The 16,874-nt window shown below is 47.1% G+C and overlaps 1 protein-coding gene across 2 annotated transcripts in view; it reads left to right on the forward strand.

Moving 5' to 3' along the window:
* Positions 1-16,874, forward strand: part of MED4 (mediator complex subunit 4) — a 550,363-nt gene that overhangs the window by 433,412 nt on the left and 100,077 nt on the right. For both annotated transcript variants that reach the window (XM_069640681.1, XM_069640680.1), the window contains exon 6: positions 11,540-11,671. In XM_069640681.1, the coding sequence (XP_069496782.1) occupies positions 11,540-11,671 (132 nt within the window). The remainder of the gene's footprint in view (positions 1-11,539; positions 11,672-16,874) is intronic.

The following is a 16,874-nucleotide window of genomic DNA, read 5'->3' on the forward strand; positions in this document are numbered from 1 at the left end:
GTTACCGCTTGGCGGGTAAGGACCCTCTGGCTGGCTTGCGGGCCCATTCTACCAGAGTGGCGGCTGCGTCTACTGCCCTGCAGAGGGGAGTTCCTATTCGTCACATCTGTGATGCAGCCACCTGGGCTTCAGTACATACTTTTGTACGTCACTATTCCCTTGATTCCATCAGAGGGCAAGATCTGGCCTTTGGCAAGGCAGTTCTCTATTCCGCAATTTGATTGGGCATGTTAAATTTGTATTATAAATTCTGTCCCACCTCCTTGCTTGGTACTGCTTTGGGAGTCTGTCATAGATATGGAATACGTCAGAGGACCCAGTCCCCTCGAAGAACAAGTTACTTTCTTACCTGGTAACGTTCTTTCGATGGGATGGTCCGACGACGTATTTCATATCGCTCCCTCCCTGCCTTCCCCGCTGCAGAATTTCTTTTGCGATTGCAGCTTGTGTTCCTCAAGGCCTTGTGTCTCTGACTGGCAGAAAACTGGTGGCACACGTTCTGGGGAAAAAACTATAACTGAAGCTATGGGCGTCGTGCGTCCTACTTATCACATCGGGTGACGTCGGCCGTCGGAGGAGGTCCTCGGGGACGGCGCATCGATGTCATCGACGCAGGACGCAGACGCCAAAGATGTTCCGAAGCAGCACAGCTGTGGACATTACCTGTCGTAGATATGGAATACATCGTCGGACCATCCCATCGAAAGAACGTTACCAGGTAAGAAAGTAACTTGTTTTTCTCCTGAGGTTTCTTGACTCGTCTTTCAGCCACTCTTCAATAGATAATCTTTTCATAGGCTCTAATAATCACTTTTACCAGTTCATACAGTTCACTTGGTGTGGTTTTGACTTCGTGTTTCTTCTGATTTTCCTTATAATGATAGATCCTTCTCTTTCCCTGGATTGTTTTTTCCGCAATTATTTTTCCCCTCTGGGATATCTGCTATATATATATTTGTGAAAGTGTTTGTATGTTCGGGGTTAGCTCCAGCCCCGTAACAGTTGCGCTGAAATTTCTTAGTCAGCATACCAGTCTGGGGTGTACTGGTGATAGTGAAATTTGACCAACCCCACCCGTTCGCCGTTGAACAGGGGTGGTGCGGGGTCCCGCACAATAAAACATACACAAGGCTGTAGCAGACCATCACGTGCATGTCAGCTACAGACCCGTGCAATGCATGATGATACGGCTAGTTTCTTATATTCCTGAACAGTTAACTTTCCTTGAATCTTTCATCCTCTGCTTTCTGAGATATTTTTACAAAATGTAATTTGTTAAATTCCTCTTTTATGACTGACTCTTCTATGTCCCTTGGATCTTCTTGCTATGCTTTACAATCAGTCTGATAATTGCCAATACCTTTTGTAGGTTTCTTTTTACTTCTCTTTATATATTTCCTCTCTCCTGGCTGTGACGAGTAGGGGCTTTACTATAATGAGGTTGTTTCTCTAGATATCCTTTCTCTCTTGGCTATGACGAGTAGCACTTATCTTTGTTTTCTTAACTGTGACAAGTATGAGCCGTCTTCTTTTGACTGTGACGAGTAGGAGCATTCAAATAATGATTCTAATCCACTCTTATGTCTTTGTTTAAATGTGACGAATATGAGCATTCCGGTAATGATTCTCATTCACTCGAATTATATCGTTAATTTCTTGACTGTGACGAATAGGATTAGTCCAGTAATGATTTACACTCCCTTCCCTGGGTCTCCCGTTATGCCCTTTACCTTCCGTGTTGAGGGTTAATGTCACTGGGTTCTTCACAGCTTCACTACTGTTTTCCTTTTCTCCCTTTCTGCCGTCTTGCACCTCTCCACCATTTTTTCTTTCCTAGGTTCTTCCTGGTTGGTGGTCTGCTATCTCGGGTTCCACTCGTACAGAGTTCGTCGTATGCGAATGGTCTCGGCATAGTTCTCCAGCATGGGGTCTGGCATGGTTTCATATGCTCATGAATATTCCCTATCAGGCTGGGAATCCTCGGTAAAAGAAAAAACTGTTTCACATTCACTTTAAAACTATTTTTCCTCTAAACCAATCACTTTTCATCTGGGTCAGTCTGCTCCCATCTAATGACAGCCCTCTCCCTAAGCCCACCCATGGTGTCCATCTTCATGTTTTTGCTGCACGCTTCAGTGTTTGGAGTCCTCAAGTTGCTCTCAGAGCTACTTTTTCATAAATATTTTGCAAATGAGTTCGAATTTTACAAACTTTTGCTTGATAGTTGTCGACGAAGGATAGAGACTGGCAGCAGGGCTCCGCTACCGGTGAAGATCTTCACCATCGTATCATCTTTTCGAGAAGGCCTGGTTGAGGAGAAGAAAGAAGGCTACAGCCTCTTCACTTGAAACTCTGTGCGAAGTGTGGTTTATGGAAGATCGACACCATAAATGCTTGTAGTGCCTGCATCCGGACCACAATGAGGAGGGATGCGAGGTGTGCCTTGGATTCTCGAAGAAGACCAAGAAAGACAGATACAGCAGACTGTAGGCTTGTCTCAAGTCGAGCAAGGCCTTTGACGCAGCCTCTGGGCAGGGACAAGCCTCATCCAGGACCGGCTGGTCCGAGGAGCCATCTCCCTCTGGGAGGAGGTCGAGGTCCTTTGAGGTCAAGCTCCACAACGTTAGCTCTGCTGGGTTCGCCGCTGATGCGGGTTCAGAGTCCGATAAAAGGCGTTCTCCATCACCATCCTCTTCCCCAGTGAGCCTGCCAACGAAAGGAGCATCTTCAAAGAGAAAGTCGCCAACCCCGTCCAAACGCCATGTGTCCGCGGATAGTCTGACGAGGGAAAAGTCCAGGGAAGACTCGTCGAAGCCAACTAAGGCTTCAAGCAAGGCCAAGTCATAGGATTCGGCGACGGCACTGTAGACTAAGGCAGCCATAAACATTTTGTAGTCTGTCAACATCCACCGTGGCCTGAAAGAGAGCGGGTCCAGAAAGGAAGTGATGGCCACCCCGCGGTTGTCCTTGACCCCAAGGCGAGATATGGCTGTGAAGCAGCAGCGAAGGAACCAGCGCCAGGGAGAGACCAGACAGCCGCTCAGCACCACCAGCCTCCTGAGAGGGAAGCAGTACCACCTGTGGAGCCTCCCAGGTATGCGCACCGGCAGGCTACTGAGGATAAACCGGAGCAGATCCACTCTAGTACCAACGAGGACAATGATCCTCACGAGGGGTGCTGCTCGGACCATGGAGTGGGAGGTCTTGATGGAGAACTCTAGTCCCTGGTGTGGAAGAAGAGACCCATTAGCCCGGATCCTACTCCTTTGGCTCAGTTTACCCCTAGGCCTAGGGATATGTCTCTGGACAGTATCCACCCTACACACTTGTCACCGGAATCCAGCAAAGGATGCCGCCAGCGGAGCCGGCACATCCAGAGCCTCCCATGGTAAACTCTCCCCTCACGGAAGAGAAAGTCCCTGGGGCCAGTGGGGTGGTTCCTCGACATCACCCGACCCCTACACCACCACCTCATCACAACAAGCCTCCTACTGGAGCTCCGGATCCACACACGGCCACAAGCACGGACACAGCTACCATGGCGACTGGTACCGACGAGGACTATGTAATTGCCCCAGACAGGGAGACTCCGCACGTGAACGAGCCCCATAGGGCCTCTCCTCCGGATGAAGTTGAATCTTTTCATTCGGTCATCATGAGGGCCTCCGAACTGTTTCAGGCGACAAAGGAGGGTTTCCTGTACCAACAACGCGAGTCTAGGAGGAAGACCATCATGCCTATTTCCTTCCTGGACAACATTGAGATGAGGGCCTAGCACTGTGGAAGAATCCAAGTACAGCCCTGACCAAACGGGACAGATTGGAAAAGAAGTACAGGGTACCCGACTCTGCCCCCGCTGCCTAAGATCTCAGCCCTCACCGGATGCGGTGGTCTCGGCTACAGCTAGGAAACGCTCGGTGAACCAGTCATCGACAGCCATGGCACCTCCAGACCAGGAGGAGAAGCTGGATGCGATGGGCAAGAGGATAATTTACACGGCAGCCTCTACCATCAAGGCGGCGAGCGCCCTAGCCTTTTTGTCCTGTTACGACCGGGAGCTCTGGTACAATCTGGGCCCAATCCTGGACTTCCTGCCTGAAGATAAGAAGGTAAAGGGACTGGAACACTTTCAGGAAGGTGAAGGGGCCTTGGATCACGCCATCAAATTGGCGTTAGATATCGCAGACGCAGGTTTTCACCAGATGGGGAACGTGGGGTGTCTGCTCCGCTAAGGTTGGTTGAAGGCTACAAACTTCCGCCAGGACGTTCAGACGAAGGTGTTGGATATGCCCTTCGACGGGCAAAACCTCTTCGGAAAGGCGATCGACTAATCTTTGCAGGGGACAAAGATCGAAAAAAAGATGGCACGTTCCCTAGGAACTTTGCAGCAGCAGCTATCCTCATCCTTTCGCTCCTCCAAAGGAAAGCCAGGATGATATTTAAAGGGTTATAGTATCCCTTACAGGCAGCCCTCGTGCTCTTCCACTCGAGTCATACAGAGGGCGCTCTCAAGGCAGCAGAGGTCAGCTGCGGCACTGTCTGCAAGGCAGAACACCTCCTACAAAGGTCTGAATGGGACATGGCTTTGGGCGCCCACTTACGCACCACTGTGGCAGGCAGGCTAGTGAAGTTTGTCAGCACGTGAGAAAAGATCACCACGGACAGATGGGTACTGGATGTTTTCGGACAGATGCACACCTTGGAGTTCCAATGCAGGTGTCCTTGTATCCTGCTGAATCAGCGACAGGAACATGGACCACAGCTTCTGCAAGATACTTTCTGGTTTGATAGAAAACAGGGGGTTGGAGGCCTTTCCTGGATCTACCGCATCTCAACAAGTACTTAAAGTCCCAAAGGTTCTGGATGGCCACGTTGCAACACATGCTTGGCCAACTGGAGCAAGAAGATTTTGACGTTGTTGGATCTGGATGACGCCTACTTCCACATCCCCATTCACAAGAAACACTATAAGTTCCTACAATTTGTAGTTCAACGTCCGCACTATCAGTACAAGGCTCTGCCCTTCAGCCCAAACTCTGCTCAAGGGTTTTTACAAAGTGCCTGGCACTGGTGGTGGCACATCTTCATCTGCAAGGTATCCACGGATACCCCTACCTGGACGACTGGCTGCTGCGTTCCTGCTCACACGTTCTAGCAAGCAAGCACATGGCCAAAACAGTACGTCTACTGACAGAGCTGGGGTTCTCCATAAACTATCTGCAGTCTTGCTTGAAACCATCTCGGGACGCTCTATTTCTGGGGGCACGACTCAACACAGTGAAGTGCTTGGTGTCCCGCTTGGAGGAGAGGGTGAAAGACATAAAGGGCAAGGTTCAGCACTTGTCAGCCGAGGTGGCGATGGTGCGATCCATCAAGTCGCTTCTGGGTGTGTTGTCGTCCTGCATCCATCTCGTTCGCCTCTGCAGATTGTGCATGAGACATCTCCAGGAGTTCCTAGATGCAAGGTGGATGCAAGTGTGGGGGATATTTACGGGCAAATTTGCCCTCAACAAAGATTTCCGACGGGCGATATAGTGGTGGGGGCTGCAGCAGCACCTCATCCAGGGAGCTGTTTCAGATTCCTCCTTACCAGGAGACGGTCACCATAGACGCCTTTCCCGAGGGGTGGGGATCCCACACCGGACAGTTGCATGCCAGAGGCCTCTGACAGCCAGAGGAAAGTGACCTACACATTAACATCCTGGAACTTCGGGACATATTCTGGGCCCTCAAGTCTTTTCTACCATCGTTGAAGGAAAAGGTGGTGAGGATCTTCAGACAACACCACAACCATGTTTTACATCCGGAAACAGGGGGAGGAGGGGTCTCCAAAGAGGCTTAGTACTTGTGGAAGAGGGCCATTTGTCAAGGCATTTGCCTCATTCCGTTTCAACTGGCGGGAGTAAAGCACACCATCGCAGACTCGCTCAGCAGGGAACTGCGTTTGTGCCACGAGTGGGAGCTTCGCCGGGACCATGTGAATCGGCTGTTTGACAAATGGGGTCAACCCCAGATCGATCTCTTTGCGACGGACTGATGAGCTTGGGGGATGCGTTCTCGTTCGAGGGACAGTTCCTATGTGCTTTCCCCCCATTTCCACTCCTCTTCCATGTGATCAACACATTCACAGTGCCACTGCAGGATGATACTTGTCGCCCCGGCGTGGCCCAAGGCAGATCTGGTATCTGGACTTACTTCGACTGTCATAGGCCCCGTCCATCAGGCTACCGCTGTCCCCGGACCTTCTCGCCAGAGAAGGGGGGCAGGGTGGTGCGATTCTGCATCACGACCGGGAATCTGAGCCTGAGGGCATGGCTCCTACAGCCCTAGAGTTTGGAGGTTATACTTTACTCGCAGAATGTAGGGACATCCTGGCCAGGGCCAGAGCCTCCACAACATGTAGCTACCCAAAGGTTTATACAGACTCTCATTGCTTTTGCACAGCAAAATAGCTGAAAGCAATCACTTTCCATGAAAACCAAATTGATTATCAAAATTATTCGTTATTTTATAGAATGCATGAAAAAAACAGACAATATAAAAAAGATTTCATGTCATTAAAATACATAGCTAAATCTGCGATACGATATATTTTAATCTTACAAATACACACCCCCTACTATGATCAAACACTCTCTCATCCAAACCAGCCATATTCCTTCCCATTCAAAGTCCATTCATACTGTGCAAAAGACGCAAAATGATTAATAGAAAAATAGTGGGTCACACAATTCGACCTCAAGTGTAGTGCTGTTCTAACATTAAATACACCAAAATGTTATAATATTGGCATGTATCAATATGTAATTCTGATAGTCATTCTCCACAAACGTCATACAAGCTGTCCAAATTGTTATCCCAGTGAAGCTAAAACAAAAAGCGTTGACTCGAGTTTTAGCTCGGTACTCAGCGTGATTTTCATACCGCAATTGTCTTCAGGACATAAAGAGAATCCATTTGGAATCACATTGGTCTGTGTTGACAGTTTATTGCCACCATCAAAAAAGGCAAAAGAGAGTACACCCCAAGAGAGGATGAGAAAAAGAGAAGAGGGAAAAAGAGAAACTTTTCATTAGTTTAATTGCAGACATCATTACAATGTATACCTTGCCCATTTCCAAAGCAATGTCAAAAAAGATCACCAAACACCATTGCTAAATCATACAGTATTGCAGAGCGTAATTCCACTAAAAACATAGAGTTGCAGTTGCCCCATACCAGACCCTTATGTCTCTCGCAACCAACATCAACATGACGGCACTCCATGTACGTTTCCAATCGCGGAACCTTTCATGGTCTATGAATATTTGATACAATGGACTGTGGCTCAGCATCCTCTGGTCCCACAAAATGCCACACCAATCCTGAATAACTACTCTGTGAGGTGGATCTATCCGAAAGAATTCTAATATTCAATTGGGGTGTACATTAAATGAATTGTGTGTGGAACCCCATCAGAACCGTCCAGTTATACAAAACATCAACTCTACAGTGTGCAAAGGGAGCCTGATAGCCAATCATGCCATCATACCTAACTCCTGGACTTGCAGCAGTCGGTGGAAAAGGTCCCATCCGTTCCAGTTCGCTGGCATCTGTAGCCCAAACAATACAGTTCTGATGTAGCAATTTCCCTGGTGAATAATACCAAAGTCTTGGCCATATCTATTTCTGCACAGTGTTATCTTCAAGCCAATATGCAATGGTGTAGTATGCAGTTCAGATGAGAAAGGTTTGCCAATGTATTCCAAATGCCTTCCCACACGGGGAAGGGCAAGAATCATTCCTTTATGATCTCACAACAATCCATTTCTAGACTGCGTGACAAAGAGGGATCTCGACTCACAAAACACTGAACTTCTCGTCCAGAAGTGCATATGGATATGCAAGACTGTGGCGGTCCGGGTGGCATTTACTGAATGCAGCTACCCGGTTGCTGTCTCCCATATACCCACTGCGGACCCCTATATCTGATGCTCAAATCAAGGGGCTTTATCAAAGCCAGGGATCGGCCAATGAGGGAAACGCATTAATTACTAAAATGGCCCGAGTCGTTTATTAATTGGACCTTTTTAAATTTGAGGTTGCCCAGCACGGCTCATTTTGCTTAACATAATAATTATGTCCAATTTTCAGTGAACGATCCCAACGTCGCAATGCAGCACATGGTCACCTGCTCCCAAGAAGAAAAACGGCAACCGCAGGCAACAGTGAGTTTGTTAGATCGCATTATATAAGGCAGAAACGGGGGGTCTCTGCGAACGTGGGCAATCGCGTTGCATAAACCCCTCGCAAGAGTTTATGCGTCCCACCGGTCGTAGCCACCAGGATGGAATGGGGCCCAAATACATTTTTGCATTTATGAATAACTGACAATCGCCTCTCATATTACCCTTCCCAGCCAACCTACATTTTGTGGTGGACTCAATCTTAAAACAAAAGAAAGCAAAAAGAACAAAAAAACAAAACGGCAAAAAAGCCAAGTGTGATTTTTATCTCCCTCCCCAAAGGGCTTACACTCTTTGACGCTACAAGAAATCGGAAGGTAAGCATTGAAAAATCATATGTTGAGCAGCGAGAAACAGGTGCCCTTGGTCTATACTGGAACGAGCTTAACATATTGAGACCAAGGTTGTACTTGAGCCAATAGATCAGCTTGTCTAGAACTACTGGAAACACAAGTACATACATGGCAGAGATATAAATCCATAAATAATACAGCAAGGTTATTAGATTGTAAAATGCCTGTTACTGTAACAAGATGGGCCATTGTATTTCCTCATTGAGGCCTTTTCATGGGTTCTTAATCTGTGTATCCACCTTTGTTCCAGGGTGGGTAATCTATATTGTATTGAGTGTTGACCCGCATCATCCTTTAATTGATTGATTGCTATCCAGTGCATGTCATCTTCCGTATGGTCAGCTGCCAAATAATGCTGTACCAAAGGCGCAGAAAGATTTTTTTTGTCCTAATCCGTGACCGGTGCTCATTGATGCATGTGACTATCTTTCTTTTGGTTATGCCCCCATAGATCCGATCGCACGGTCATCTGATGACATAGATCACATTGGTGGACTGGCAATTAGTGAATTGTCTTAATTGCCAGTTGAAATCCTCCGAGCCTCATCAACGTTGAAGTGCTACAGACATAAATGGAAACACTTCTTTTTGTGGTGCCGGACTCAGAAGATTACTCCTCTGCGTGTCACGGCTCCACAACTTCTGCCATACTTGCTTTCCTTGGCCAAAGCAAGACTGGCTCATGCCTCTATCAAAGTGCATCTTGCCGCAATATCCAGGTACACCAGGTCTCCGGGCAGACGTTCGCTGTGGTCTCACAGGCTCATCAAGGAGTTTCTCAAGGGGTGCTTCAGGACTTTCCCATGGGTGAAGGCTCCTGCCCTGGCTTGGGAGCTCACTCTTGTGCTAACTAAGCTCACGGGAGCGCCCTTCGAGCCTATGACGGCTTTCCTCGTGGCTATAACCTCGGCCAGGCAGGTCGGGGAGATTCAGGCCCTGTTTTGCAGGCAGCCTTACTTTTCTTTCCACGCTTCAAGGGTGGTACTGCATACATACCCCACCTTTTTGCCAAAGGCATCATCGGAATTCTACCTCAATGAACCTGTGTTACTGGTCTTCTTTCCGAATCAGTCGTTGCCGGCAGAGAGGGCCTTGCATTCACTGGACGTTGCTTGTGCCTTGAAATTCTACATGGCATGTACAAAGGATTTTCAGAAGACTTCTCAGTTGTTTGTCAACTTTGGACCTGTAATTCAGCGAAAAGACCTTATCGAAGTCCTCCGTCTCCAGGTGACTCTACAGCTGCATCATGCACGGTCATCAACTGGCTAACAGGCCGCTGCCAGCCCATTCTACCAGAGCAATTGCAGCAACAACAGCGTTTCTCTCTGGTGTGCCCCTGCTCGACATCTGCAGTACTGCTATGTGGAGGTCCACGCACACCTTCACGAGGTTCTACTGCGTTGATGCGGATTCCAGGGAGGAGTCCCAAATCGTTGCTACGCAACCTGTTTGTTTGAGCGGAGTCTGTTCCAAAGTTGAGTGTTTATGGCTTCTGTGGAGTCTTGCCACCTCTGTGATTGTGTATATGTACTACTGTATAATCATTATTTATGAGCATGTGTATCCATGCCAGACCCCATACTGGAGAAGGTTTAAGTTACCTGCCTGTAACTATTGTTCTCCTGCATGTGTCTGGCATAGATTCACATGTGAACCCTCCCTCCTTTCCCTCTGGGGCTCTTCTTGGTTCATACTGCCACTTAACATGCTTACCAAATCTGAAGATGGCCACCAAGGGTGGGACATAGGAGAGGGCTGTCATTGGATGGGGGCAGTATGACCCAGGGGACAGTGATTGGTTTAGAGGAGAAATAGTTTTAAAGTGAAAATGTTTTTTCTTTTACTGAGGATTCCCAGCCTGACAACGGGCAATATTCATGTGCCTGTGAATCCATGCCAGACCCATGCTGTAGAACAATAGTTACAGGTAAGTAACTTAAACGTTATCTGTACCTCTAGTCCACCTTAGCCCTGCCGTGGTCACACCACCACTCTCCGTCTCCCTCTCTCACTTCCTTGTGACGCTGTACCTCTGCTTTCTTCCCTGCTGTGTTTCTTGCTACTGACTGTGGCATGTCTGACAGCTCAGGGCTATGCATGGCTGCAGAACGCTGCACATCTCGCCTCAGCTGCCCGAAGGGGCTTCCTTTTTGAAGCTTGCGAGCTGTGTTTTCACTTCCATAGACTCCACCGCTCCTTGGGATGACTTGGCTGGAGGGCTTCCCCTCTGCGTATGTCATCCCTTCTTCTCCTTCTATACTTGGTTCTCTTTGCCTCCCTAGGGCCTCTTCTTCGTCCCCAGTAGAATGGAGTTTTAAAAGGATATTTTCTATTTCAGTTTGGCAATAACACATTTTAACTTGTTCTTCAGAGGTTTTGTCATCAGGAAGATATACTGTTATATTGAAGGATACTTTAGGGAGTTCCTCCTGAGAATGGGAGTCCTTGTCCCCAAAGGTGGAGGAACAGATTGCCTTTACCCCTACGCAGAGTATTGCAGAGCGGGCTCAACTCCCTAGCCTCAAAATGGTGGGGGGGGGATTCCCCCATGGGGAGAAGGGACAAATTACAGTGATTAATCACAGTTCTCAGGAGCTCTCACCAGTTGAGGGTTTGGGTGAAGAGGATGGGTAAAGAAAAAACTCATTCTGATTTCAAATATGAGAGTTCTGACCTATTACCCTGCTTCCTACTAATCGGGCTACTGACCAGGTTGGACATTAGAATGGGGCTGTATAAATGCTCTGGGGAATTCCTCAATTACTCAAACAAGAGGTTTCTTCACAAAGTGGGCAGGTTCCCTTCTTTTCCAGAGTCACGTATGTCCTGATATAGAGGTGTACCAACGTGTGACTGTTCCATCATATGAAGTGACCTCTTTATAAAACAAAATATAACCAGTTGCTTTATAATCTTGTTGTATGTTATTTTTTGAGACTTGCAATATTTTATTTTTAGGGGATCCCCGGAGGCCCTACCCTACGGATCTGGAGATGAGAAGTGGGTTGTTGGGAACAATGAGCAACCTACCTACCAATGGAGTTAATGGACATCTGCCAGGAGATGCGCTTGCGGCAGGCAGGCTGCCAGGTAACACTCACTCAGAATTCTCACCCTTCCTAAAAATCTGATGCTTTTTTTATGCTAATGAGTGTTTTTAATAATAGCAGTATACTTGCCCCGTAGTGGCAACTGTTTTACTTGATCTCCAAATCGACACTTAACTTTTTTAAATTATATTATTATTAGGTTATTACCGTCATACGTCAGGGCACAGGTACAAGAGGTTTGCAAAGCCAGAAAATGCAGAATTGGCATTTTTAGTTATATCATGCATGGTATTCCACAAAGAATAACCACAGTCCTATTCTTCAAGAGCATGCCTTAGTAAACCTTTTATTAATGGATGCTAGAAAATCTAAACACTCAAACCATTTCTTGATAGAGGGTCTTTTGTTTTTCTGCAATTTTAAAATCTTTTTTCTTAAGTCAAGAATCAATGTCTGAGTGGAGTGTTAAATACTTTAGGGGTATTTAGATCATAACTGTTGACACTGGTGCCTATGAAGACACTGTCCTGTAAAATAAGTATGGTTATTTATGTGGTGCTCATACAAAAAGACAGTGCTTCAAAGCGCTACAGGCAAAAGTGAAGGGAGCAAGGGGAAAACATAAACAATTAATTACTAGGCCTTATGACATTCAGAACGTGCAGAGAAAAAAGGAAATGGGGGCTTGGGGATGGGTTAAGTGCTGAAGGGTCCACCTCCCCCAGGGGGAGAAGTGCCAAAGGTGTCTGTTGGGGAGTCAGCAAGTAAGTGAATTGGCAGAGACATCCCAAGCTAGAGCAAGATCTAACCGATGAGTGCATGGCTGAGACAGGCTCGCCAGATGGCAGATGCAGAGGGGCGGATGCTGGTGGCGATTGTGCAGACGGCCAAGGCACTATTGGACTCTTGAGGGGCCAATTAGTAAAAAGAACAATTGATCAGGTTGACCAAACAAAGTTAACACACTTCAATGTTCTTTGAGTTCTAAAATAAATTGATTATTTTGTGGTTAAAAACATTTTTTTGTTTTAACCACGTTTTTCAGTACAAACATTTGACGATATTTCAACAGACAAACAGTGGTGCAAATACAATGCCTATACATGATGGAGTGACATTTAGTCCATACATTCTGAACTACACCGGCATAACAAAAAGGTGGTCCCATGTAACATTCTGGGATCAGATAATCTGGTTCATAAAGAACAACGTTCGTGTAAACCAATGTACAATAGTGACAGTGTTGGCGCTGAACACTCAAAAGGATGTCGACAGAGGTGTTTCGGCCAATTGGTAGCTGGTCTATTGTGCTGAGGAATGGATGGCCTTCAGGACAGAAGGAAGAATTTTTGGTGGTGGAATCTGTTAGGGAGAATTCTCAGAAATGTGCTAATTCCTTCCACCTTGGAGACCCCCAGCAACTTTGCTGGATTTTGAGGACTGGAGAGAGAGACCCTTTTTCCCCATTCTTGTGTATTTTAATGTGATTTTCTACACTGTTTCTTTTGGTTATTGAGTCTAACAAACTCCATAGGCGACATCTTTTACATTTCGGCCAAATTCTGTACTTGATGGAAAAGTAAATGTTTTAGAGATCTGTTTGCTGATCCTTATTCTAGTTAGAGACGACTAACGGTGCAAATCCATCTAAAAAAATGAAGATACACACTTACTAATCATGTCTTCAGGTGGCCTGTAGTGATTGATTAGGAACATTGACATTCATGAGTGTCCTATGGAGTTAATCACCAAAACACGCTATTAATGTGGTGTGGTCTAACCCTCATGGAGTACCCTATATAGAAAATTCACTCGGACCAGACTGCCAATCTCAGGGGCAGTGGGGATGGTTAGCACAAGAGGGGAAAGGAGGAGGAAAAGAGAAAGGTCTTGAGGAGTTTGTGGAAACTTTAGGTGATCCAGTTCAAGACGGAGGGAGAGAGGGAGACTGTTCCAGAGGATTGAGCCAGCCGAACAGAGTGATCTGCCCGCAGCTCTCTGCTTGGAGAAGTGTTAGACCTGCAGAGAGTTGGAGCAGGAAGATCGAAGGGATCTGGAAGGAGAGTATTTAGAGAGTGGCAGTTAGCATGGTCCCAGGCCCCAGAAAGCCTTGTGGATGATACAGAGCATCTTGAATTTGATCCTTGCATCAGCCGGGAACCAGTGGAGAGATTCTAGGCCAGGAGAGATGCAGTCCCTGGGATTGAGGCCAAGGATAGTCTTGCAGCCCTATTTTGGAATAGTTGAAGAGGGTCGGAGGGAAGAAAGAGGTTGGTTGAGAAAGAGGCTGTTGCAATAATCCTGCCTGGAGAGGACCAGAGCTCTCGAGACATTACGCTTCTGGGGGAAGGTGAGGAAATGGAGAGTGCCTGCAAGGAGGTGAAGTTGAAAGTGGGCCTTCTGAGCAAGGTCCAAGATGTGAGGAATGAAGGAGGGAGAGTCGTCGAAGATGACACCAAGGTTTCTGTCTTCAGACGAAGAAGGGGGATAGCCCATAGGGGGCAGCTAGCGTGCAGAAGGAAAGGGTGGAACAGATGTCCCGATAGGAAGAATCTGTCTTACTGGCATTAAGACAGATATCATTAGAGGTGCACCAGGATTGGATAGCACACAGGCAGTCTGTGATGATCGAGGAGGGCGAAGATGAGGGGGAAGGGAGTTTGAATAATTTGTCATCTGCGTAACACTAGAAATGAGGATAGAAGGCAGAGATTAGGTGTGCAATAGGTGGATGGTAGATATGGAAAAGCCAGGGCGAGAGGATGGAACCCTGGGGAATACCACATGCAGAGAGAAGGAGCCCAGTAGCACCTGGGAGGGCCAGTCGGTGAGGAAGGAGGTCAACCAATCCAGTTCCCGGTCCGAGATACCAAGGGTATCGTGGAGCCGCTTTGAGGACAGAGTGGTTGACTCTGTCAAAGACGGAGGAGAGGTCGAGGAAAATGAGAACAGCGGGAGAGTTAGTTGAGATTTGCAAGCAGTTCTTTACGGGTGTTCAGGAGAATAGTTTCTGTGCCTCTGGATGCACAGAATCCAGATAGATGGTCATGTAAACAACCAACGAGTTCAGTCTTTTGGGATAGTTGGGGGAAGACCAACTTCTCCAGGAGTTTCCCAAGGAAGGGTGTAGGGTTGGCAGAAGGATTTTTTTTTTTTTAGAAGAGGTGCACAAGGGAGTGTTTGAGAGAGGAAGGGAAAGAGCAAGAGGCTCAGTAGTGGTTGCAGAAGTCAGCAAGAGCTGGTGCAAGGGAGGAGATACTGATCTTAATGGTTCTGGAAGAACAGGGGGGCACCTGTTTGGCGGAGACCTTCATAGAGTGGACAACTCTAGAGATCACATCCATTGTGTTAGTGAGGAAGAGGTGGAGGGGGGGAATAGAAGATTGAATAGAATGGGGATGAAGAGAGAGCGGTCAGGATATACTGGGTTTTAGCTGAGAAATGGGTGGCCAGTGCAGTGCACAGGGTCCGAGATGGGAGAGGCGAGGTAGAGCTGCACATGAATTGGCTAGTTCCTTGCAGATTTTGAAGAGTTCAGTCGTGTTGCTGTGGAGATGCAGGCCTGAATGTGGGCCCTCTTCTTGTAGTGGATGGAGAGACGGTATTGCCTTTGGAGAAGGTGACAGGCCAGTTTGTCAGAGGATGAGCCTGAGGTCTGTCACTTCCGTTCAGCTACTCTACACTTGCGTTTCAGAGCAGCTAGATGAGAATCATACCAGCTGTTATGCTTGGAGGCAGGTTTCAGGCGGATTCTCATGACTGGGGCAAGATTGTCAAATGTTGGTAATAGCAAGATGAAGATTGGCAAGGACAGAGTCAGTAGGAGAGTCAATGGGGGGGTTGAGTAGGGGTAAAGGTGGAGGCAAACGCAGCAACTGACACTATTTCATTGGTCGGATGACCGCGAAGGAGGCTGGCAGTGATGGGGGAGGCTCGGTCAGGGGGCCGAGAGATCCTACGTGGGAAGAGAGGAGGGAATGGTCACACCAGGAGAGGGGGGGGGGGTAGTGAGGGGGTTGGAGAATGGAATTTCAGCAGGATGAAGACATCAAGAGTGTGTCCCGCAGAGTGGGTAGGGCCGGAAGGGAGAATACTGAGAGAGAAAGAGGTACAGAGATCACGAGTGTGGAGGCAGGGATCGAGGAATCCAGGTGGATGTTAGTCACCACAGATGAGGTGTTTAGATGAAGAAGTGAAGAGAGGAGGGCAAGTCGGTCCATTCCGAGAGGAAGAGAGAAATGGGGTCAGGGGGCCTGTAGATGGGTGAAAGGGTGAGAGAGAGTAGGAGAGACTCTAAGCTTGCAGAACAGGCATTCAAAGGAGGAATAGGAATGGGTGGCGTTAGGCAAAGTTTGAATGCAGTACCCTCTAGGACCACTACAAGCAACTATGACTACAGGTGTAAGCAAACCAACCTTTGGTATAAGTCTGTACTACACAGTTTTGGTAGCGTGTTGAACAGACAGGCTTATCTCAAGAGGGGAAATGTGAGCAGTAATGATGTTACACAGAGTTCTACAAACGCAGGTGTTCAAATAAACTCTTACACTCAAGGGTTCTTTGATAAATACTTAATTCATTTATCTGTCAGTTATAAAACATTCAAAAGAAGAAGGCAATCATATAAAAACACTCAAATATACTTCAATACTGTACACTCCAAGTTTCCGAATCAGATAAAAACCTTTTGAGATGGCCCACAGACACAACCTACAACCACTGATGACTTTAGTTGAAAGGGTAATGGGGACATGAATTTCTTACTGTTGGCATTCAGAATACTTTTCAAGAGGAGTAAAAGGCAAAGGTTATTAGAACATAAAATGTTAGTTATTCTTAGACATTGTGGATATTTTGAGTTCACCAGAAGTCAAGTCAATAGGCTAGGCCAAAGTCAATGGGCTAAAGTCTTGGATAGGATAAAGCGGTCTGGTAGTTAAATGGAAAGGTCTCTTCTCGAGTTCTTAGGAGTAGTTTGTAGAAAGAAGAATCATATGTTGGGTCACAAGCTGATTAGGCCTGGATGTTGCAAAAGTTCCAAGCACTTTTGCGGTGAGAGGTAAGTACTCTGTCTTGTTTTAAAGTACCTTACAATGATGAAAAAGAGGCAGCTGATGACTTCTGTTGCTGGCAGTTCCTGCAGATCTCGCTGTTCCTGGGCCTAAGTCGTGGGGACAAGAGGGAGGACGTTGCACTTGAACAGTCAAAAGCTCGCAACTGGAAAACTTCAATTTCAGGGGCTG

This window comes from Ambystoma mexicanum, chromosome 7q (assembly GCF_040938575.1).
Source record: "Ambystoma mexicanum isolate Mex_15411 chromosome 7q, UKY_AmexF1_1, whole genome shotgun sequence".
Classification (NCBI taxonomy): Eukaryota; Metazoa; Chordata; class Amphibia; order Caudata; family Ambystomatidae; genus Ambystoma; species Ambystoma mexicanum.